The sequence below is a fragment of the Saimiri boliviensis genome, chromosome 3, assembly GCF_048565385.1.
Source record: "Saimiri boliviensis isolate mSaiBol1 chromosome 3, mSaiBol1.pri, whole genome shotgun sequence".
NCBI classification, from domain to species: Eukaryota; Metazoa; Chordata; class Mammalia; order Primates; family Cebidae; genus Saimiri; species Saimiri boliviensis.
In genome coordinates, this window is record NC_133451.1 from 147,013,483 (window position 1) to 147,037,877 (window position 24,395).

Here is a 24,395-nt window from a genome sequence, read left to right on the forward strand (position 1 = left end):
ACACAGAGGAAAGATATGAAGGTGTGAATATAGTGAAGAATGTTGCCATCTGCAAGCCAACAAGAGGGGCTGCAGAAGAAACCAAGCCTGCTAATACCTTGATCTTGTGCTCGTAGCCCCTAGAACTCTGTGAAAATGAATTTCTGTTGTTTAAGCCACCAAGTCCTTGATATTTTGTTATAGCAGTCTTAGCAAACTTCAGCAGGCTCCAAAGCCAAACTGCCTGGAATTAAGGCCAGCTCTGCCACTCACTAAGTGGATGACCATGAGTGAATTGCTTAACTTCTCTGGTTAACTTCACATTTCTAAATGAAAATGATAATAATTGTCCTTTTCCAGTGAATTGTCATGAATGGCAAATGGGTGAATATTTGTGAAGTGTTCAGAATAGTAACTGGCGTAGAATAAGCACTATGTAAGTAAATGTTAAATAAATAGGAAGTAAATAAAAATCATGTTGTATTGGTTGGCTTTCCACCAGCTGCTATAGCCAAGACTGTCCAATGCATATTCAAAGAAATATTTGAACCAGCTCAGTTGAGCTATAGTCAGAAAAAAAATTACATTCAGGCGAGTTCCTCAGGTGGGAGCTTCTAATCTTGTCCTTCTATTCGGGGACACTTTCACAGAAGAAACTGTACTCCCACAAGAATTTAAATAAAAAAGAAAATAGGATTTGAATTCCTAAGAACTGAGTGAATGTCCTGAATCTACCATTTACTGGCAATGTGGCATCAACCAAGTCACTTCACTTCTCAGTCATTTGTCTAGATGAATATTTCCAAAAGAACATTCTGTAATGATAGAAATGTTCTATACTGTGCCATCCCATAAGATAGTCATGTGGCATTGAACGTTTGAAATACACATAGTATTACTGGATTTTTTGTTTTGTTTAGTGCAGATCTGGGGCAATGATCTTAGAGCATTGTTGTGAAATCAAAGAAAGAGATATTTTCTATGCAGAAGTAACCCTCGTTATCAAAAGGAATAACATCTGGACAATCTTATGATGTCCACTAACCAAACAAATGTGATATAGAATATCCAATGGAGCCTGCCGAATTCCTTCTACCTATGAAACTAGGCAGCATCCTGCATCCAAGTCCAGGGGTAGAGGAATTTAAAGGGATGGTATCTAGAAATGTTCTCTATTTCTGAAATTAGGGGCACGAATAATTAAAAGGTGATGAGACTGCTAGCACACATTCTTGTTTTAACGGCTTTTTAAGTACATTTCATCATTTCCATGGCTACTTAGAATGAAAAGGCATGTAATGAGCATATGTGGATTCATGAGAAACCTTCATACAATGCAACTACCACTGCTTTAGACAGTAAGTGGAGCACTGAGCTTTAAAATACTAAAAAATAAATGCTAGCCATTTTTCATAACTTTAAAGCAAACTATTAAGGGTAAACCAGATATTATTTAGAAGTAAATAAATACCAATTTAAATTGATCAAGAATAGCAAATGGATTCTTAGTCTGGAACAAGACATACTTACTGTTCTTAATTTTTTTTTTTTCTAATGCATTTACCTAAAATTAAATTATGGAATCTGGCTGTTTATCAGATACAAACAGATTTTGTGATTTCAACTAAATCCCATAATAACTGTGTTCCAATTCTCAGTCTTTGTCTATAACTTGAGGCTTCATTGTAGGTATAGTACAATTTAAGCAATTATTTTAACTTCAAATGATAATTGGAGTGAATGACCACTTAGAATATTCAGTTGTTTTTCACTGAAATAGTGGCTCATGGCTTGCAACATTAACCATGCTGTCATATACAAGAATGTATTTTTAAAAATAAGCGTGTGATTTATGGATGCAGTTTTTATCCATGTATGGGTTAAAGCACAGACATTTCCAATTGTGGGCTGAATATACTGTGAAACCTGACATCCAGTTGAACTTTGCTCAGTTTTATGGTGTCACCCAACCACTTTATGAAATTGAAGCCACCTACCTGTCATTTATGTGGTCTGTTCTTCACTGACAATTTAGTATTTAATTTTTTTGCTAGTGAATAAATTTTTTATGACTTCTTTTAAGTTTGATTTAAGGTCTAATTTTGTTTAATGAATGAAAGCATCTTGGCTGTTAATCTTTCCATCCGTGCCTACCATGTGTAGTTTTACTGTGTAATAACTACCAAAAGGCTTTATTTAAATTCTATAGCTATTTTTATTTTTAAAAAATGTTATTATAGAGCTTAATGCAGAAAAATATTTCTATTAAATTATAACTCTCAAATAACATTTTTATATCTCTCATACTGGGCTATATCCTTTGGTGTATATATTTTTATCAGGCTATTTTGTCTTACTACTCTGCTGTAAATGCATTAACCATTATTCTCAGATACTCATTATTACAATAATTACCTTCCATAACTTCTGACATTTTTGAATTTATACATCTGGGTTTATATTTCCAGCATCATAGGTGCTTGCATGTAGAATGTTGGCCTCAAAACTAGAGAGATTTGTATCATAGGTGCTTGCACATAGAATGTTGGCCCCAGAACTCGAGAGATTTCTTGTTCATGTCCCTTAGACAAGTCGAACATCCTCTCTAGTCATTTCTCTTTTGAACAAGTCAGGAGAGTATTTGTAAAATGTGGTAGGAGGGATAACAGGGTATGGAAGAGCCTAAGCTATATTCTAGATAATTTCCTTTCATCTCCCTCCCACCACCACCAACTGGCCTGACTCCCAGCTTCTTATGCACTAAGCAGAGAGAAATCAGTGTGATGGAATCCCAGAATAGTTAGTGTATGGGTCAGGGTTCCATAGAGAAATAGAATGGAACGCATGCGCATGTGTGTGTGTGTGTGTGTGCGTGCGCGCGCACACACACACACACACACACACAATTTATTAGAAAGAATTGGCTCACATCATTATTTAAACTGACAAGTCTCAGGATTTGCAGGGTGGGTAGGCAGCTGGAGACCCAGCAGAGCCAACGGTATAGTTCCAGTCCAAAGGTCAGCAGGCTTGAGACTCTGAAACAGCCAGTTGGTCTGAGTCCAAAGGCAGGAAAAAAGCAAAGTCTCACTTTGAAAGCAGTCAGGCAAGAGAATCCTCTCTTACTTGGGGGAAGATTCAATCTCTGATTCTATTCAGGCCTCCACCTGATTGAATTAGGCCCACCCCAAATTAGAGAGGACAATGGGCCTTATTGAGCCTACCAATTCAAATGTTAATCCCCCTCAAAAATGTCCTCATGGAAACAGAATAATGTTTAACCAAATATCTGGGCACCCTGTGGCCCAACCAAGTTGACACATATAATTAACTATCAGAGTAGGAAATGCCATATGAAGATAAATTTTTCAAGTCTTTCTCTACCCCTAAGGAACACTTGCTTAATCTGGGATTACAGACCTAGGTCATACAAGGTTACAGAACTGAACAATGTCTCATTTCTCCATTGAAACTTAGCAGGGCTTAGCACTTTACTTTAGGGTTAGTCTATATTTTGACTTTATCTTAAATTTTAGGAAACTATAAGAACAACAATCTGCAAGCAAATTTTATTTATTCAGTCAACAAGCTTATATTGGATACTTCCCATGGGTGGGAGACTGTGGTCAGACAAAATGATGAATAAAGCTAGTCTCTGCCACTCACAGGCTTCAAGCACATTTGCTCCATGTTGGAAATCCCTCCTTGAATATATCACCTCTGGGCTTTAATGCTGTATTAAAATAAAAGCTTTAAATGGAGCTACAGTTTTCTATTTCGGTGATCTTAAGCTGCCTTCTCCCCTCCCCCCAAGTAACTTTTATTTCCCAAAAGAATTGTACAGAGAATTCCAATATAAATTAAAGAAATACAGTTGGAGCTGCTGGGTGGGTATAGTAGGGAAACAACCTGGAGCCTATTCATTTACTTGTCCTAATTTGTCCAACACTTTCTGGGGCCCTATAGCCACACCAGCCCCAGAGGTATAAGGAATAAAGTTTAAAGACCACTTATCTGTTTAATATTCCTGCCAATATTTTATGCATTCTATGTAACAAAATTAAAGCAGGTTTGGATATTTTTCTCCAAGTTCTTCTATGATTTGCTCTGTGTTTAATTAGTTCTCTTTATTCTTCACAGAGTTGTTTTGGTTTTTAATCACATTTTCTCTTCCTCTTTTTAAATAGTATGTGTTTTAAACGTGTCATATAATTAGTAGGGTGTTCTGCACTATGGAAGGCTGAGAGGATGTAATGACTTCCAGGAACTTGCACTTTTACTGAAAATAAAAAGCATGTGTTTTTGAAATATTTAAACACAGTAAGACAAAACAAGGCATATAGACAAGAAGTACTTCATAAGGTTATTTCCAGAGATCTGTATGAATATTTCATCAAGTATCAAGAATGTCATACTTTGCTGTTGGAATGGCAGGATCTACAGACCACTAGATGTTTTCCGAATAGACCTGAGCAATTATGTCTCCTTTGGAAATTTATTTTGTATGATTTGCCTTTTATTTTTGTAGTCAGCAAAGGGAAATGGAGCAGATGGTAGTAAGTCCCAAAAAGTATTTAATGTGTAAAATGCCCAAGTTTGTTAATATTTTATTATTCAATCTTTTTTCCCTAACTTCTTGTGTCAATCTGTTGGACTCTTGGAGAACTGGGAAAAGCTAGAGACAGGTTAGAAGATTTGTTTTGGAGATAGAACTCTAGTGAGAGTAAAGTAATGAATTCATGAGACTGTATGTGTTTAGCACGGGTGTGGATTTTCCAGGAAAATTTATTTTGTTGTTGTTACAAGTAGTGACTGGAAGAGAAAGCTATTGAAAGTAGAAGCTGTTGTGACTGTGGGTAAAATGAGAATGTTTACAGATAGGAAAGGGATATTCTAAAACCTATTTTTCTATGAATTAAAAAAATGCATTTATGTAGCTAACCTCCTTTGCTATTCATGCCAAATGCTTTGTAATGGCATGCAAGTGTTTAATTATAACATTAATGCCAGATTGCTGCTTATATCAATGAAGCAACATGCAGAGATTGGACCACAGGGTGCTGCTATCTTTGGGTCTTATAATGCTGGACACCATTATGCTCTTGAATATATTTTAGAAAATATCAGTTCCTATATAGTGACTGGTAGGCATGCCATTTAAACAAAAGATCTAGGAGTTAAAAATCTCAAATAATAATTTATCTTTTGTTCAGGCTTAGTTTTTAAAGCACATGAAAGTTAACAAATGTAGTTCTGTATGTACGTCAGTAGCCCAGGTTCTAAATCCCACTCACAGCATACATTCATTAAGTACACTCTGTTTGTTTGCTGTTTGTTTTGATTTTTGTTGCTGTTTGTCTTGTGTTTCTTTGTTCTACGGTAAAGAACAATCTGAGGTGAGGGAACAGTGGGCTTGGGGATTACAGTCTGAAAGCTTTACGGTATTCTAGTGACTCTGGGAAAAAAAGTTTTACCTTAGCTTCTCCATCTGTGAAACAAGAGTTTTCAGGTTATTCTCGGAGCTTCCTTCCAGTCATAGCATCCTGGAAGTTTATGATTCTTATGTGAATTCTGACATCCTGTAACTTAGACAATCTAGTATAAATATTCTGAGACTAAATGTAGATATTAATAATTACAGTGAAATAACAGATATAAACTGGCATCTGTGGTTGCCATTCCTCTAACATATTGTGGTACAATGACAATGAGGAAAATAAGTAATGTAATACATATGTGTATTACAAGGTCTTTTTTCATCTATGCAAATAAAGAATTGATGTGCTGGGTCAGACGCAGTGGCTTACGCCTATAATCCCAGCACTTTGGAAGGCCAACACGGGTGGATCATGAGATCAGGAGTTCAAGACCAGCCTGACTAACATGGTGAAACACCATCTCTACTAAAAATACAAAGATTAGCCGAGCATGGTGGTAGGTGCCTGTAGTCCAAGCCACTTGGAAGGCTGAGGCAGGAGAGTAGCTGGAACCTGGGAGGCAGACGTTGCAGTGAGCTAAGATCATACCACAGCACTCCAGCCCAGGCTGCAGAGCGAGACCTCATCTAAAAAATAATAATAATAAAGAAAAAAATTGATGTGCTTTAAACTATATTTATGATTCACATATCATTAAGAACTTTTATGTAGTACTTAACCAGCCGCTAATCAACTCCTTCTTAAATATATGTTAAACCATTGAGTTAAACAGCAGAGTGTGACAAATGGGGCCCATTCAAGAAGGACATCCCCAAAATCCAGACTATATTACAAATTCTGGGATGACCAAGGAGAGCCAACGACCCTGAAAGTATCCATGGTGAGAAACAACTCTGCTATGTGGAGTCTTCAGGAAAAGCCAAATAGGAAAGTGTTAGTACAGACCTCTATAGTTCTGGAATGTGCGAGTGCTTCCTGCCTCAGCTCGTGACTCCTCATTTGACAAATAGCTCCTGTTGTAATACTGGGCTCTGGTAGAGACTGAACTCCGGATGATGGGACACAAAGGAACTCTGCAACTAGAGCTGCCCATTGTGAACTTGGTATTGATTTATCTGACTGTATGGTATAGAAATAATGTATTGTTACAAAGGAGTGATACATTTGGAACATCGGATCCAGTAGCTCCAAATGTTTGGGTTCAAGCAGATCAACAATGTATGATCATATATCATGAAGAGGAGTCCCAGAGTCTCCTATCATCTGTCTCTTATTGCACTGATGGTTCTTTCTCAAAAACCCTCAGGAGTTCCCTATGACTAACTCATGGAGGAGGAAAGTACTTGCACTGGCATAAAAATGTGTCCGCCTGACATGTTGGGTGGACTTTAATGTGAACATGAAGGACATTTGCCCAATGGGAAGATCAGCAAACAGTTTACTTGTTATTCCCTTCATTTAGAGAGGGAGGTGTCCTGAAGGGCAGATGTATATTGAGCTTTGGCAGAGTTAATAACCTAGTGGGTCTGGAAGAAATAAGACTGGAAAATCAGATACAAGGACTATAAATAAGCAAGAGGCATGTGGATGGGCCTGCAGGAGTGAGCACAATCCAAATCATGCCTGTCAGACAGTCAGTACTGCAGAGGAAGCTCTCTACTACCAGGTGGACATTGTCACCTGTACAGTGGATATGAGCCCGCCTCCTTTCTCAGTTACTCTAGAGTTCGTGCAATAGACCCATAAAGATAATGATCTATTGTGGCTGGATTTAGACCTTGGTGACAGAGACAGGGATGATGCACGGTCCCAGGACATGGTATCCCTTTCTAAAACTAATATAGCTATTGTCACTTCTAACTATTAAATGCCAGAAACAGACTGACAATGAGCCACTGAGATGATATGTTTCCTCCAGGGTCCCATAGTGACCCAACACCTGTGGGTCCAGCAAATTAAGTTGGAACCTCCCCACCTTGGAGCATGCAGCAATTTGTCCTAAGTGGGTGAATTATGGTCTGGATGTGTGTTTGCCTTTCCTTTCATAGTGTCTTCACTGGCACCAGCATCTGAGAGCCTAAGAATGCCTAATCCAGTGATACAATGTCCCACATGATGTTGCTTCTATCAAGGGACATTTGCTGCTGTATCAAAGAAGATACAACAGTGAGCATATGGTCACAGTATGTTTTATCATCTAACAGCCACAGGCCTGATGGAACAGTGGAATAATATTAATCCTGAAAAGCTCAGCCAAGATACCAGCATGAGGAAAAGCCTTAGAATTGGGATACTGCCCTCTAGGATGGGGATATACACCAAACCAATTGCTGATATAGAATGCTATATTTATCATACCCAGGGCTCACAGTTCTGGGACTAAGGGTAGACCCTTCCTATAATCAATAGCAGTGATCCACTGATGGTATTTGCACTACCTTTCCCTAAAGCTTTATTCTTGGCCAGTTAGTTCTTGTGGCGGAGGCAGGGGAGCAGTGCTGTTCTTTTGGTGGAAGCTGTGATTGGTTCTACATGTGATCTGGTTACTACGTGTTCCTGATGATAATAGACAAACACAGATGGTATGAGATTACCGTACTCACCACCATGAGGAGATAGGGCTATTGCCACAAAATCTGAGCAAGAAAAAATATGTCTGGAACTTGCATATACTCCATGCCCTGATGGGAAGGAGAAATTGCAGCAACCAAGACTCCAAAGGAGTAAGAAGATTCATCAGGATTTAGGACTGCAACACCCTACTCAACATCAACTCAGAGCTGAAATGCTGAAATGCTGGTAGAGTATGAGGGAAAGTCTGGGATTCGTGGTAAAGGAGATAGGCGATGAATATCAATTAAGGCCTTAAGGACCAGTTGGGGCATTGGATATTGTGGCTGGATTTACTACCACTCCTTTAAGTTTCTGGGGAATTGCAGCTTGCCATTACTCCAAAGGATTATGATTGAATTCTTCTCTCGAGAAAGAAATGAGGAACTTTGAATTGATGCTATTGGGATTTCAGCAGATGGTGCAAGTACATATGAGTTGTACGTGGAGTTGTCTGTCCTGGGCCATTTGTGTTCTTTTCTACATTGGCTCAATCCTAACATCTCTTCACGTTTTTGATGACTTGCTCAATGGTGAGCCCCAGATAACTGTCACCTTAACTCTTAACACCATTAGCTATATCAGCCTTTCTCAAGGTGAAGACCAGGCATTAGCATGTCCCCAGTAGCAACCACCTTGGAAGGATTCACAGTAGTTGTGGCAACTGTCACATGGGGACACACCCAGGAAAATTCTATCTCCATTAGAGTATTGTTTCCCCAGTGGCTACCCAAAGGGGCATATTATAAAATGATAAAGGCAGAGGACTTGATGACCTGTACAATGAATTTTTATCAATGAAATATAGAGTATGACAAGCAACTGACATATAAATATCCCTCTCTCTGACTGTTAACAAACTGCTTCAAGGTGTAAAGGTTCTAAATGACTTCTTCAGATTTGTTTCACATGACCAAATAACCAGCCATGTTTTCTTGTGAAGTTGTGCCTAGTTCAGTCATGTACCACCTTGTGGTTGTTTTCTTCTCTTTCCTGTATCACTTCTTTTTTTTAACCTCACTGTGTTTGACCTAGCATTGCTTGATCTCAGACTGTACTTCCTAGAGAATTTGGATTGATATACCAAGCAAAGTTTTTAATCTAGGAAGTTTTTGAACACTGAGTGACAAATTAAAATGTGATTATGAATAACTAGCCCCAGCCTTCTAGATTGGAAAGTTTACCAATTTTCATGCACCAAGTTATCTTCTATCCTTATCTGTTTTAATGTATGAATATACTTCTCTATTTTAATGAAATTAATGTGCTCATTAATTTCTTTATTTTTTTTTTTTTAAATGCAGTGACTCTCTTACTCGGCCCCATTTTGTTTTGCAGTGTTTTCATTACTCTGTCTGGTTTATTACACATTTATCATATAATTCTCCTACATTAGAACTTTTCTCAATGCAGAGAGACAGTATGCTAGTTGCTTGTCCTTTTCTGAAGGTGTACCATTTTTACTGTCATCTCTTAGAACAAACAGGTTCATCAGTATGCTTCTCTATAGAAATTGTGGCATAATGGAAGAGTGCATTTAATTTTGAACAAAAGTTATGGAGTCCTCACAACTTGTATTAAGACACTCCTCACATAATACTAAACTTTCCTGATAACATTTTGCCAGACTTAGGCAAGATAAGTTGCCACCCCCAGTGTCCCAGAATGTAGTCAGGGGCTTCACTATCACTCTTTTACCTTCCCTGTCATCCCCTCTTTAATTATTCTTTCCGATGATGATTTAGAGATAATACAAATTGTAACCCTATGGTGCATCTATTAGTATTAAATAAGAATAATTAGCTAATGTTTTCATTATAGCTGTATATTGAAAGCAAAACTGAAACTTTACATAGTAAGTTGATATATTATACTTGCTATCTATCTCAGATTCAGCCTAATTGCTCAGATTCTCCTAGACTGGGATATGTCAAGCTTTTGGAATTACTTGTTTGCTTTAATGGTTGTGCCTTTTGCCTGAGCTTGAACATCCTGCCATTTGAGTGCAAACAGAGAACTCAACTCCCCCCTCCATCTTCGATCTTCTCTTTGTCTCCCCTTTCGTCATGGATTATTTTTTACTCTATTGTCTATCCATTAATTACTTTTTCTCCAATGAATGTTGCATCATGAATACTAATCTTTGGAAAAGTTGAGAGTGAGATGAATGTTCATAAAAATTATAAAGACTTCAGATGAAAATTGCAGCAATTTGACATTGCAATCCCATTGGAACAAAACAAAGACAGTTACAACCATTTGAAAGCAAGTCACATTTTTGTAGGCCATCCATTATTCCTGCATTTAACAGAATGTTAAAGATTCTACATCCTGTGAATTTATTAGCTTGGTATTTAGCATGTTTCATGGCCAAAATAGCAAAGAAGCTTCATTATTACTGGTTAAATTAGCCTCATGAAAATGTTGTTGGTAAAAGGTTACAGAAATGAATAAGAGATCTAACCAAGCAGCATATTGGACAATTTATCACTATTATTTTAAAAAGGCATTCTGATGATTTAAATTAATCAGCAAAAGGGTAGAGATTTAGATAAAAGTTAATAGTTAAAGCCCAAATGACATGGTTAGTTAGCTCTACTTTTTAATAAAGAAGAAACAACACATACTCATAAAGTAGTTTTGTATATTGTCCTCTTGGCAGAAACTGAAGCCAGAAAAACAACATCTGGCAATACTTTTTATTTATTTATTTATTTTTGATTTGATTTATTTTGGAGACGAGTCTCATTCTGTCACCCAGGCTGGAGTGCAGTGGCTGCAGTGGCACTATCTCAATTCACTGCAACCTTCACCTCCTGAATTCAAGTGATTCTCCTGCCTCAGACTCTCGAGTATTTGGGACTACAGGTGTGTGCCACCACGCCTTGCTAACTTCTGTGTTTTTAGTAGAGAGGGAGTTTTACCATGTTGGCCACACTGCTCTCGAACTCCTGACCCCAGGTGATCCTCCCATTTTGGCCTCCCAAAGTGCTGGAATTATAGATGTGAGCCACTATGCCTGGCTGGGTTTTTGTTTGTTTTAAAGAAATATTTGTAACTATATTATATATAAACTGAATTACCTAAGTATCTCATGTTTGCTTCCATCATGGTCAGATAGACCTTCCCACATTCTTTGATTTTGTACAGTTGAAACTTAAAAACTTAGCCATCTTTATGTAGAGGTTTTACTATTTGCTTTTTTTTATTATTATTTGAGACAGACTCTTGCATGTTGCCCAGGCTGGAGTGCAGTGGTGCGATCTTGGCTCATTGCAACCTTCAGTTCCTGGGTTCAAGTGATTCTCCTGCCTCAGCTTCTCAAGTAACTGGGATTACAGGCACCTGCCACCATGCCCAGCTATTTGCTTTTTAACTAAATGTCTTCACTATGTATGTAAGAATAGAAAGTCTTCCATCTTTGTGAAAATTTTATCAGAGAATTTAACATTTCTTATTTTTTGCCATTTGACATGTTTTTATTTGTGTAGTCTAAACTATTCATTTTTTGTGCTAAAAAGTTTTAAAAAATATTTAAGCTAATAAGCTCACAGAACTTTCCGGGGAATGATGATGAAATAATTTTTTATTATCGCAACAACTCTGATTAAAGGTTGTGTGTCTATGGATTTAAGATTAAAATAGTTTCTCCTCTTTTTCACTCTTAACAGAAACCAGGAGATAAAAGAACTTGGTGAGCTTTCTCCACATTGGGACAATCTGCGAAAAAACGTCCTTACTCACTGTGATCAAATGGTGAATATGTACCAAGACATTCTGACAGAACTTAGCAAGGAAACAGGTGTGGAAGCAATAATTCTACTTACTCAAAGTGAATTGAATTTTCTGCATGTGTAATAAAAAAAAAAACACATTTTATGGAAATAGGAGAACTGGAAAATTTTTTAAACTCTTTTATTTCTAACTTTAACATCTTAAAACAAAGAATACACTACCCTATTTTACCTTACAGTATTGTCATGTGAATAATTGAGACAATTTTTTAAAATATTAAATTTCTGAGAGGAAAAGCAAGTTATAAATATAGAATATGTTTTTCTTTTTGATGTTCTTGTAACATTTTTCTGTCAGGTTTATCTTTTAACACACATATTAATTTATCATTATTTACTAATAATGTTTAATTTCTGATTTCCATCTAGGATCCTCTTTCAAATCAAGCAGCAGCAAAGGAGAGAAAACATTAGAATTTGTTCCAGTAAATCTACATCTGCAAAGAATGCAGGTACACAGCCCTCACTTGAAAGGTATCATCATAAATTATTCTTTTAAAAATGGCAAATTATGTTACAGTGTGTACTTCTTTAAACAGCTTGAGTATTGGCAGAATTCAATAGTTTAATAATTATATAAAGTTGAAAATGAAACAATTGAACCTCATAATGACCCTAAATGTTGCTAAAGAGACTATGGTATTCTTGTTGCTGTATTTTTGATAAATACTTTGTAAATATAGCACTTGGGTTGAGGTAGAGATAAAAATGCAAAATAGGTAGCAGCACATATTAGTATTAACAGTGGCTAATAGTTAACACTTGTGCTTATTTAAATCAGAAAAAAAAAGAGACAAAATTTGTTTGTATTTTTCCTGTCTTGAGAAATCAAAGCCCAAACGTAGACTAATATGCTAGTTTTTAAATTTACTTACTGGTAAATATCAACAGAAACTCCCTTTGCTATGAGAAAAAAAAAAGTGCTTACAGTACGGTAGAAGGTGGTAGTGTATTCAAGTGTACTCAGTTGTGAGAAATACTTGTCAAAGAGAATTATACAGGTTTCTCTGAACATACTTGAAAACGGTCCAGAGTGACCAATATGATGTCCTATTTATTACCATTCTACATAATCCCTTGCCATTTATCAAAAATATGTTTTTCAATGCCTTTTCACCTCCCCTTTTCATTAACTTACTGCTATAGCAGTTATGCAAATGTAGGATGACTGTATGATCGTTTGCTGGCAAAAGTCTGAGATTACGTCCCCGTCCCTGCATATACCTATTCCCAGTGTTAATGGCACCCTCACTTCTTTTCCTTCTTAAAAGTCTTTCTTTTTAAATGACAAATGCTATGGTCCTCCTACTAGTACCCATCTTTTAGGGGGCTTTAGGATAAGTACATGAAAATGTATACAAACATACATACAGAGACATCTAAATTCTCATTCCAACACTGTTTTGTAGCCCTTGTCACAACATAGGAGTTAGCAGGTTTAGAAAGGTTAAAACACAAGAGCCATTGTATACCATTAGTGAAAGTGTAAACTGGTGTGGCCACTATCGTAAAAGCAAATATGGAGGTTCCTAAAAAATCTAAAACTAAAGCTACCATATGGTCCAAAATTTACATATCCAGGTATTTAGCCAAAATAATTGAAATCAGTATCTCAAAGAGATGTTTGTACTCCCACATTCATTGCAGCATTGATCACAGTAGCCAAGACAGAGACATGTCCATCGATAGGTGAAAAGATAAATTGTGATATGTACAAAGAGTGGAGTATTGTTCAGCCTTATAAGGAAGGACATCCTGCCATTTGAGAAAATGAACGTGGAGGATATTGTGCTAAGTTAAATAAGCCAGGACACAGAGGGACAAATACCACATGATACTACTTTTAATGAGGAATTGAAAATAGTCAACCGCATAGAAGCATAGAGTATAATGGTGGTTTCCAGGGGCTTTGGGGAGGATGGAAAAAGGAAATATTAATCAAAAGGCACAAAGTTGCAGTTATGCAAGATGAGTAAGTCCTAGATGTCTACTATATAATATAGTGTCTGTAGTTCACAGTATTATATTGTATACTTAAAAAATTGCTGAGAGAGTGGATCTTAGGTTAAGTGTTCTTATTATACACATGCACATTAGTAATAATAGTAATAATAAAGAGAGTAAGGAAACCTTTTGGAGATGATGGATAGGCTTATGGCATAAGTCATGGCAATGGTTTAAAGAGTATATATTTATGTCAAACATTATCAAGTTACATACATATAATAGCTTTTTATATGTCAGTCATACCTCAATCATGTGGCTTTAAAAACTGGAAGTGAAATCTCAGCTCTGTGCTAGAATTGTCTGAAATTTTATAATTTGAAAAATTAAACTTTATTGTTTTCTCATTTTTGCATACCTATCATGTATATACCGCTAGCTGATTTGAAAGTTTAAATGTGATTATAATGATTCTGATGTATTATGTTTTTATACTTGGTGATGAAGTATGTGAAATTTTAATTTCAAATTATGTCACATGAAAGAACAGAAAAACAAAAAGAGAGAGATGGATTGGCCCAAGGCATTTGAAAACTGCTGTGGTCTGAATGTGTCCCCCAAAATTCATGTGTTAGAAACTTAATCCCCAATGCAACATTATTGGGAGGTGAGACCTAAGGGGAGGTATTTGGATCAATACTTAATGACTGATGTAATAAGGCAATGAGGGAAAAGGATAATTTGTTTTACAGCCATGGTTAGATGACAGTATCATCAAACCAGATAGATTTGTTTGGGGCCAAATACATATGAATTCATATTTAATTATTCATTCAAATATTTGTTGATTAACCTTAAAATACTTCCACCAAACAAAGATAAATTGTGATCAAAGTTGCCTTTTACTTCATACTTCTTTCTCGAAGATGAAAGAGTCATGTACTAAGCTGTTTTCCAATGTACCATCTGAAAAATAGAGTAAAATAGGGTGAAAACAATATGTTTAGTTTCTGATCCTCTAATTTGAAAGAAAGAATCTGGCAACTAAAATAAAGAAATTTAGAAAAGTAAACAGAAGTGCGTGTGTGTGTGCGTGTGTGTGTGTGTGTGTGTGTGTGTGCGTGCACGTGCACTTTCTAGCTTGTTTGGTTTGGGATATGTATTAGTTTTCTAAGGCTGCCATAACAGAGCACCACAAACTGGGTTGCTAAAGTAACCAAACTTTTTCACAGTTTCGGGGGATCGAAGTCTGAAATCAAAATGTCATGAGGGCCATGCTTACTCTTAAACCTATAGAGTAACCCTTCCTTGTCCCTTCCTGGTATCTGCTGGTTTGCTGGCAGTCTTTGGCCAGCTGATGTAATATGCCAATCCTCTGTCGTGCTCATGGTGTTCTTCTGACTTCTGTGTATGTCTGTTTCTGTATCCAAATATCCCCTTTAAGGACACGAGTCGTATAGGATTAGGATCCATCCTAATGACTTTATTTCAACTGGATTATATCTGTAAAGATCTTATTTCCAAATAAGACCACATTCTGAGGTATCTTTCTTGTCAGGTACAAGTAAACTCACAACAGGATTTAGAAAGGAATTTCTTACTTGTAGCGACAAATATCAAGCAATATAGGAAAAACCAAAATTTTAATGGAACAAACCTAGGGTAAAACCCATGAACTAGAAGATTTTTGACAAAGCAGTTAGCAGAAAGACTGGTTCTTGTCTTTGAAGAGCTAAGAAGAAAATATGAGGAAAAACTAGATATCCTAAGGGCCATATTAATGGGAAATGTACTGAATTATATTGCATATATAACTGCATGTTAAATTATCAAGCTTATGTTTTAAAAATATTTACATAATATTAAAAGTTATTATTTGAAACTGGAGTTCAGATTAAGTAGCTGCTATGTAGACTAGATCACCAACTAGAAGTTGAAAACTCCTCTGAAATTTTGGGTCCTTACCACTTACTACTTTGACTTTAACCATGTTATTTGACCTCTCTTAGAGTCATTTTATGATTTGCAAAATGGAAAGGTTAAAGGTTGTCATAGGTGGTAGTGATTCAAATTTTCTACTTTCTTATATAACACATATTTAACAGATTTTAGATTGCAGTTAAATTTATTTAAGATTTGTGGCTACTGATTTGAATGTTTAGCTGAATTATTATTGCAAGATAATAATACAAGTAAGATGGGCTAAGCCTTGGTATTTTACTGGCAAGTTATTTGGATGTGGTCTAATTTTTTTTTTCATTTTTACCATTAGTAAATTGTGTCTATTCACATTTGATTAATAAGCCTGCTATATTTGGAGAGGAAGCTTTACAAACAATAGCTGGCAGATCCACCAAATACGAAGCTAGTATCTAGTTCTTGAAATAAATAACTGAGAAGAACTAATACTGTCATGTCTCCTACTGACAAAGGAAATAACCTCCAGTTAACTTAGGGTGCCCTGAAACTCATTAAGATTTTCATCCTTATTCATTACTTAAATTAAATGCAACAAGTAGAATATTTACCACAGTAGATCTCAGCCAGCAGTGACAAGAATGAAACATAAACCCCAAAATTAAAAACAAAAGATTTATACTAATATACTTTAGTACATTTCATTTTCATAGCACATCAGTTGTGAACATTATGGAATATAAACTCCTGTAATGTAATATTCTGTTTTATTTTATATATTATAGATATACAATAGAAAAGTATTGTATTTTGCTATAAAATTTAATGAATTCAAACTAAAGCAACTGCTTTGTTTCACAGCAGACATAGTTTATGGATCTGTTGTAATCTATATTACTGAAAGTCTTCTTTATGTAACTCGGCATTATTAATGCACAGCTAACTCTAAGCATGAGTGTTTTGTAAATATTAGCTATATAGCCATGGTTTTACTTTGTGAGTGTGGTCGTTTTAGATATAGGTGCTTGAGTGATCACAGTGCCTCACACAGTATGTGCTAAAAAATAAAAAGAGAGTCTGGGATGAACACTTCACCCAAGCTGAATCAATGGAGTTTCACTTGTGGATTCTCTTTAGAGATTCAGAGACAACCTCTGCTCATGAATTTAACTCTAATTGTGTTCTAAGAAACCCAAAAAGTACTTGTTTTTTTCCGTGGGGAAGAAAAATCAGTAATCAAACAGACCACAAAAAGAGAGGAAAGGCAGAGATAGTCTCTCATGGCTTTTCATTTCCTGATTGGAGCCCACAGGGAATGAATGGACTTGCCCTTAGTTTGCATGAGTGAAACTCACCTGTCAAGCACAGCCCCGCCTACTCTCCTTGTTTTTGTTGTTTTTCAAGTATCTCAAATAAGGTTCTGTAAATTGGTATGAAAAGAACCTTAACTAATGTATGTTTTTAAAAAATGATTTTATATCATAAAGCTGCAGTTGAAATCAGATCCAACACTAGCCAAAATTTACTGTGTAACTGTGGAGGAGTAAGCTAACTTCTGTGATCTTTCATCTTCTCATGTCTACAAAGAATGAAGGAGCAAAAGAGAGGAGCTGCTAGAGCTCTCTGATGTCTGTATCTCAAGAGTTTGAGAGTATCACCTCATCAGTGAAGCATACTTACCTTAGATATATTTAATGACGATGTCAAATTGCTTAGACTATTTTGAAACAGATTTCCCTTAAAAATCCCTAAAGGCTTGCTATTCCTGTCAAAGGCATATTGCAAGCCATTTTGAAATCAGGGATTATACTTAAGTTGTTCCTTGACATGAGGTCAGCATGTCTTCATTTTGACATTAGCACTATTTTATAGTTGTAGGAATTTTAGAAAGATCTTCTGGGAAAAATAGAGTTATTATCTCATTTCTATTATTAAATGGCTTTTAAAAGGCTACAAGGCAGCCCTGTTATTAAATCTCAAACCAATCTGGTGTCTTTAGCTTGATAAGACTCAACAACTTAAATTCTACTTCTCTATTACTTTTTATCTGTTACTTTGGATGCTATGCAATTTTCACAAAGCCAAGGAATTTTTGAGACACTATAAAATGTCAAAAAAAAAAGACAGATTTAGAAAAGAAACCTTTTGTGTGTGTGTGCTTAAATTTTCTATAAAAAAAAATCCCACTTAGATTTTGTAATTATCTTTTGATACCAAAAATCTGAAGACTTTTATTATACACAGCAAAGGGCTATTAAAATCACAAAGATACATAAAAAATAGGATATGGCCATGATAAAAGCTGTTCAAAAAATCATAAAGAGCAGGATACAATAAAGAAATTTTAAAAACGATAACAAATTTTACTGATCAAATTGATACCTTAGAATTTTAATTTCGTTTTCTTATAGGTTATTTTTTTCTTGTACATTTTTTTCTCTTTGGAGAAAAACAATCAATTGCAGATAATTCTAAATTTAAAGGAGTACAACTGCCCCAACTAAGAATGAACATGGTACTTTAAGTGTATACCATTCTTCATTGACTGAAGAGACCAGGAAATAAATCACATGGTATGCATAGATCAGTATACGATTTTGTAGTAATTATGAGTGAAATTCAAGACTGAAAAGGTCAAAGGAGGTAAACTTAGCTGTTTCACATTAGGATACTGGTAGCTGATAATTATCAAATGACAATTGCAAAATATTAAGATTACCTAAGATAATAAATTTGTAATTTTCATAGAAAGTATTGGTATCTTAACAATTTGAGTGACCCGTTTGAAATGTGAGGAAAAATATCTCAATTAAAGTTAAGGATTACACAATTGTGCACAATGTTATTTCAGACCATGTGACAAACTGAACATACCCCTAGCTGGAGAACAAAGCTGTTTTCCTTTGGCTTAAATTCATGTCAATTCTGAGGCTATCATTCAGCAGCTATTTTCCAATTGTTTCCTTCAGAGTCACTCTTTGACTATCAAAATTAAAAAGTTTAAAACTTAAAAGCCCCGTTTTGAAGGCCTGCAGTGTACCAATGCTATTGAAAGCCAAATTCTTTGAACTTTTGTAAACTATGTACACAAAGATTCAAGCTTTTTGAGGAGTGGTTCTGATCAAGATAGGTAGGATCAGAATGCAATAGAGGAAATGGAAAGAGAGGGAGACCTTGTCGGCTTTATAAGTATCCAGACATAAAACATATCTAAGTGTCTCTGTGGAGAATATCTCTTGATATTAATGGAATATCATAGTTAGGTTGAAAATGCCTTTCTAGAATTTAGATAACGTGCTGCACTTACACTAGCTGTGAGAGTTTGCCAATTTGAAATGTGTTCTATGAAGTGTGAAAATGAAGAATGTTTTCCCCTATTTTTGCTCTCTAGTACTTTCACATTTGAGAATACATAAGTATGCCTATTTTTTTTCAAATCCTGATTGTTTTGTTGCTTATCAATATATCTTAGAATTTCACGTCCCCAATCTGCTTTATTTTTAACTTACTTTTATTGTGTTGTTTAAGTGATAATAAACGATCAATAACATTATAAAAATGATAGAATGAGAAATAAAAAATAGAGGCAGATAAAGAAATTAATATGGAAGTATACATACACAATTAGTATAAGACATCTATTTTCTAGTCCTAGTTACTGAAAGGGAAAGCAGTGACATCATAATAGCAGTGAGCATAACTCATCCTCAGTGCTTGATTTCTAAACACTATTCTCTAATAAAAAGGATCAAGGTTCATTTTAAAGGTAGCTGATTGCAGGGCTCAGTCAGAGAAAATACAAGATGATTCGAGAGCATCTTGTGCCTCTAGAAAGTAATGAAATACTAGGGAAAAATGTTTTAATAGTATAGGTAAATATAAAGGGCACAACAGCCAACCTTAAGGAGCTCCTAGAACACAAAGCTGACACAGCTAGAACAACAAAAAGATGTTACTGAGTCATTAACCAAATAAAAAATTCCCATGGGTTTATGTTAATATTAATAGATAACTGAATAAGTAAATTAATGGAGAAGAGTCAACCATGCCTTTTAGAAGAATTCCAATCAATAATGTGAGAGCAATGAAACAAAAATTACTAATCAAATATATCAGTAATAATTTCAGATCCATCAATAAATGCAAAGATTAGTGAATAAATGTTTAAGCAGAAAAAAAGATATTGCATAATCTTAAAGTATGTTTCCTCAGACTTTTACTAACTTTCTAGAGGAGAATTTACTATTGGTAGTGGCAGGCACCCCAGTGCATCAAGGTTAGCCTCACAGTAGTACAGAAACCTATGCTGTTAGGATGCTCTGAGAAGGGCATGTCACCTCCATAGTAGTCTGTTCCACATTGCAGAATCTCAGTCTAATGATGAAACATAAGAGAAACCCAAGCTGAAGAACATTCTGCAAAGTAACTGATCAGTACTCCTCAAAAATGTCAAGATTATGAGAGACAACGAAAGACTGAGGAACGTTTATAGATTGGAGGAGCTTGAGAAGACCTGACAGCTGAATGAAAGGCAGGATCCTAGAAGAGAAAAGATGTGTGAGTGGCAAAACCAATCTGAACACATCCCCTTAAAGGAATTCTATATTCCTTCCTCTTTTAGACAGAATATTAAAAGTTAATTCAAATGCCATGGAAATGTTGAGGGCAAATTTAGTTATAATAAGCTCTTTGTCCTTTTATAGACTATAATCCAGAATATATATACATATATACACACATATTCCTGAGATGTGTGTGTGCATCTTTGTGTGTGTGTGTGCATATGTACCCAGATTCTAATGTTTTTATTGACAGTGTATATATTTTATTCATTAGTTAAGAATATTAATTCCTTATATGATCTAACGACAAACAATAGTGAATTGAGCCTCAAAATATATATGTTTATTTACTGACATTTTTGAACACCTACAACATTGCAATGACTTCTGTTTGGATAAAGACAAAGACATCAAATTTATAATGCCTGTGTTTTATATTACATAAAACCTAGAGAAGAAAGTAAATTAACTGTTAAAATTATTTTATGCAATATGAAAAGTAATTAATGCTCTGATAAAGATAATAATTTAGGACTATGATAGGAAAGAGGAAGAAGTAAGTGTTTCTAGCTGGATACATTATACAAAGATTTCTATGTAGGAATTAACTTAGCAGCTAGTCCTCAGTATGAAATTTACAAGAGTAAAGGACAGAAAAGTGAAAGAGGGAAGGGCATTTTAGGTAGTGGGAATAGCTTTCCAAGAATTTGAGAATTGGAACAGGATTAAGGAAAAGACATTTAATTAACTGTGTCATTTACTTTCTGTATTCTGACATCTTAACAGAATATGTAGAATATCTTTCCATTAATTATCTTGAGTTAGGAATATGAATCATAAATATGATAAAGGCCAGATAAACTGTTTTCCCTAAGAATATTTTTACTTATTTCTCTTACAGCCACTTAATGTTTGCCTATATTATGAACTTATAAAAAAGTGAGAAAGATACTAAAATAAATATATGAGAAATTGGAAAAGAGTTTAAAAACTGTGAGTAATTCAAGGGATTATAAATAAGACATTGGTGCTCTGAAGTGAAGGAATCCTGCAGGGAACACAGGGAAGGAAGCCAAAGATGAGAACAAGTAAACGAACAGTGTGTTAAGAAAAGGTAATTGAGGATATGGCATAAGATTGTGGAAGATTAAAACAAAAAGTAAAAATAGGGAAAAAGCTTTGGAGAAAGCTGGAAAAGAAGGGCTTAAGAAAAAAAAGTACTTTAAAAATGAAAAAAAAAAAAGAATAAATAAAAACTATAATAAAGATAGAAACAATACCAGGATGGGAAGGGCAATTAAGATCAAAATTAATTTTGCTTACAATTTAAGTGTGTACCTAGTTTCTGCTATAGTAAATCATATTGAAACCTCCTTATATTTGATGAATAAGAATTACATCAACTCTAGGAACAGAAATGTTCTGTCCTTAATTTTAAATAGTCACAGGAAATTAGGGTAACCACTGAGAAGAGTATGTGTTCAGTAAGTGTTTGTTTCGTGGATGAATAAAGATTAGGATAATATAGGTCAGGTCAGTTTAATCATTTTTTAACATTTTTATAAATTACAAGCTTTTGTTTGCCCTCTGAGACCACAATTAACAATCAATGTTTAGTCTTATTTTTGGTGTGATCACAAATATACCTCTATTTTAGAAGTCGACATCTAGAATGTTAATGCAGACCAGATTTTTTGAGCATCCAGTATATGCTCATGGTGGCTGCAGCCAATGGAAAATATAAGCATGACTAAAGCATTAAAGGTTGTTTATACTGTAAGTTTGTTTGTTTAGTAAATCAGACTTTGGAAAATATATCAGATCCAAAACTTAATAGCATAAGACTAGGCAAATTATTTAATCTTATGCAAAATCAGTTTTATTATGTATAAAGTTGGGGAAATAAGATTTACCTTAGAGAATTATTTTGAAAATTAAATGAGGTTCTGAAAATATAGTACCTACTAAAGTAATGGTACAGGGAAGCACGGAATAAATGCTGGGTGTTTTCATGATTGTTCATTCATTTAGTAACTTTTATTGTGCTCTTACTATATTGCAGCCATCATCATTATTAACATTGTTGTTATTTACTAAATATAATTCTTATCCACAAATAACATATCCAGTAAAGAATATGAGTCTTAAAACAATTGTAACAATTTTATGACCATATTCATTATTTTATTTGAATATAGAAACTATCATAAGGAATTAAGTAAATCTTCCAGGTAAACACAAAGCAATGTGAAAGTATAGATAAAAATTATTATTCTGACTGGAATATCGAGAAAGACTTCAAAAACAAGGTGGTGAGTTTGATTGCAAAAGAGCAGTGGAATTTCGGTGACAAAGAAATGAGAGGGAGGTTAGGATGGAAAAATACCCAAGTCAGAGAACACAAGAACCAAGATGTAAAGATTTCAACAATATGGAACTGCTGTTGTAACTGGACAACAGACAATCATGCTATAAATGAGGAGTACCTCCGTGTGCCAAGCATGGGAGATACACTCTTGAAAATGACTACAATATTTTTTACTTTTATTCTTTCCTTTTTTTTTTTTTTTTTGGCGGGGGTGGGGGCATGGAGTTTGCTTTTATTGCCCAGGATAGAGTGTGATGGGGTGATCTTGGCTCACTGCAACTTCTGCCTCTCTGGTTCAAGCAATTCTCCTGCCTCAGCTTCCCCAGTAGCTGAGATTACAGGTACCTGCAACCACACCCAGCTAATTTTTTGTAGTTTTAGTAGAGAAAGAGTTTCACTATGTTGGCCAGCCTGGTCTTGAACTCCTGGCCTCAAGTGATCTGGATTACAATAATTTTCACTTCCGTAGTGCTTATAATACACTGGATGATGTGACCAAGGAAAAATTGGACCCAGATCATAGATGATTTGAATATGGCCTTGAGATGTTTGAATGCTCTCCCATGAACCTTTATAAGGAGGACTTAAGTACTGAAGGCTGTGTTTCAGATAGAATGATGGACCGGCCACCCATATGAAAGTGAGCTACTGCACTGTAGTTGCAGAGAGGCTGACATAGAGAGGCAGTAGTCATCTTGACAAAAATGAGGAAGATGAGCACTAAGATAAAGATAAGTAACATGAACAAAAGGAATTAATATTTTGTTAACAGTTTTTTATGACTGGTGAGATATAATGAGGGAGGAAAAGGAGTTGAACATGATCTTGAGGGCTCTACTCTGGGAGGCTTAATGGAATGTGTTGTCTGTATTTGTCACAGGGAACCAGAAGAGCCAGTTAGGGTCAAGAGTTATAACATGTTAAGCTTAATAGGCTTTGACACTCAGCGGTGTCTATAAAGCAGTCAGGAATTGGTTTATTTTTGTTTGGAAGAGGTCAGAACTAGCCAAGAGATTTCATAGTCCTTGGTAAAAATATGGTGTGATACCCCTAAAAGGGATGAGTTTGTAAATAGAATGAAAAGAAAATGTTAGAACTTACAGAACAGCTTGTTCATAAATTTAGGAGTCATACTGTAGATGGTTCTATAGAAACACTCCATTTAGATTTAACAATAAACAAACAGCTCTTTGTTATGAGGGGAGGAGAGTATTCAAATGATGTGCTACTTCTCCTTTAGCTGCTATTTCAAAATGTCTTGGTTTCTTCATAGATACCTAGAATTTTCATGAGCAGTGAGGTGGATGAATAGAGATTCTTTCTGTTCCCAGAAAGTAGCTTTAGAGGATGCTGAAATTATGGATGAATTGAACAACACTGCAAAGATTCACTGTAAAGCTGAGACAGCTAAAATGTCAGGGGCTGCCACTTGCATAGGCCTCTTAGAGGGCACTACAACGAACCATAAACATGTTTGTGGTCAAGTGTTTTTGCAAATGTTAGTTATTTAAACTTTTATCAATTCATACTTCTGTCTCTATTCAGATTTCACCTCCCCTTTCCTTCCCTTCTTATTGGGTAGTTCTGAACAGGCTACAGGCAATGTTTTTTTGAGGAAGTTGAAGTAAGAATGCATTTAATTTGGGCTTAGTGAAACATATGTTACATTTTTTTTCTTAAATCAGCTTTATTGAAGTAAAATTGACCTATGGAAACCTGCATATATATTTACAACTTGATGAATTTAGATGTAGGCATACCTTCATGAAATTATCACCACAAT

General features: G+C 35.3%; 1 protein-coding gene across 11 annotated transcripts in view; it reads left to right on the plus strand.

The window, feature by feature from the left end:
* INPP4B (inositol polyphosphate-4-phosphatase type II B) overlaps positions 1 to 24,395 on the plus strand; it is an 871,737-nt gene that overhangs the window by 663,742 nt on the left and 183,600 nt on the right. For all 11 annotated transcript variants that reach the window (XM_074396868.1, XM_074396869.1, XM_074396867.1 and 8 more), the window contains 2 exons: positions 11,699 to 11,829; positions 12,191 to 12,295. In XM_074396868.1, the coding sequence (XP_074252969.1) occupies positions 11,699 to 11,829; positions 12,191 to 12,295 (236 nt within the window). The remainder of the gene's footprint in view (positions 1 to 11,698; positions 11,830 to 12,190; positions 12,296 to 24,395) is intronic.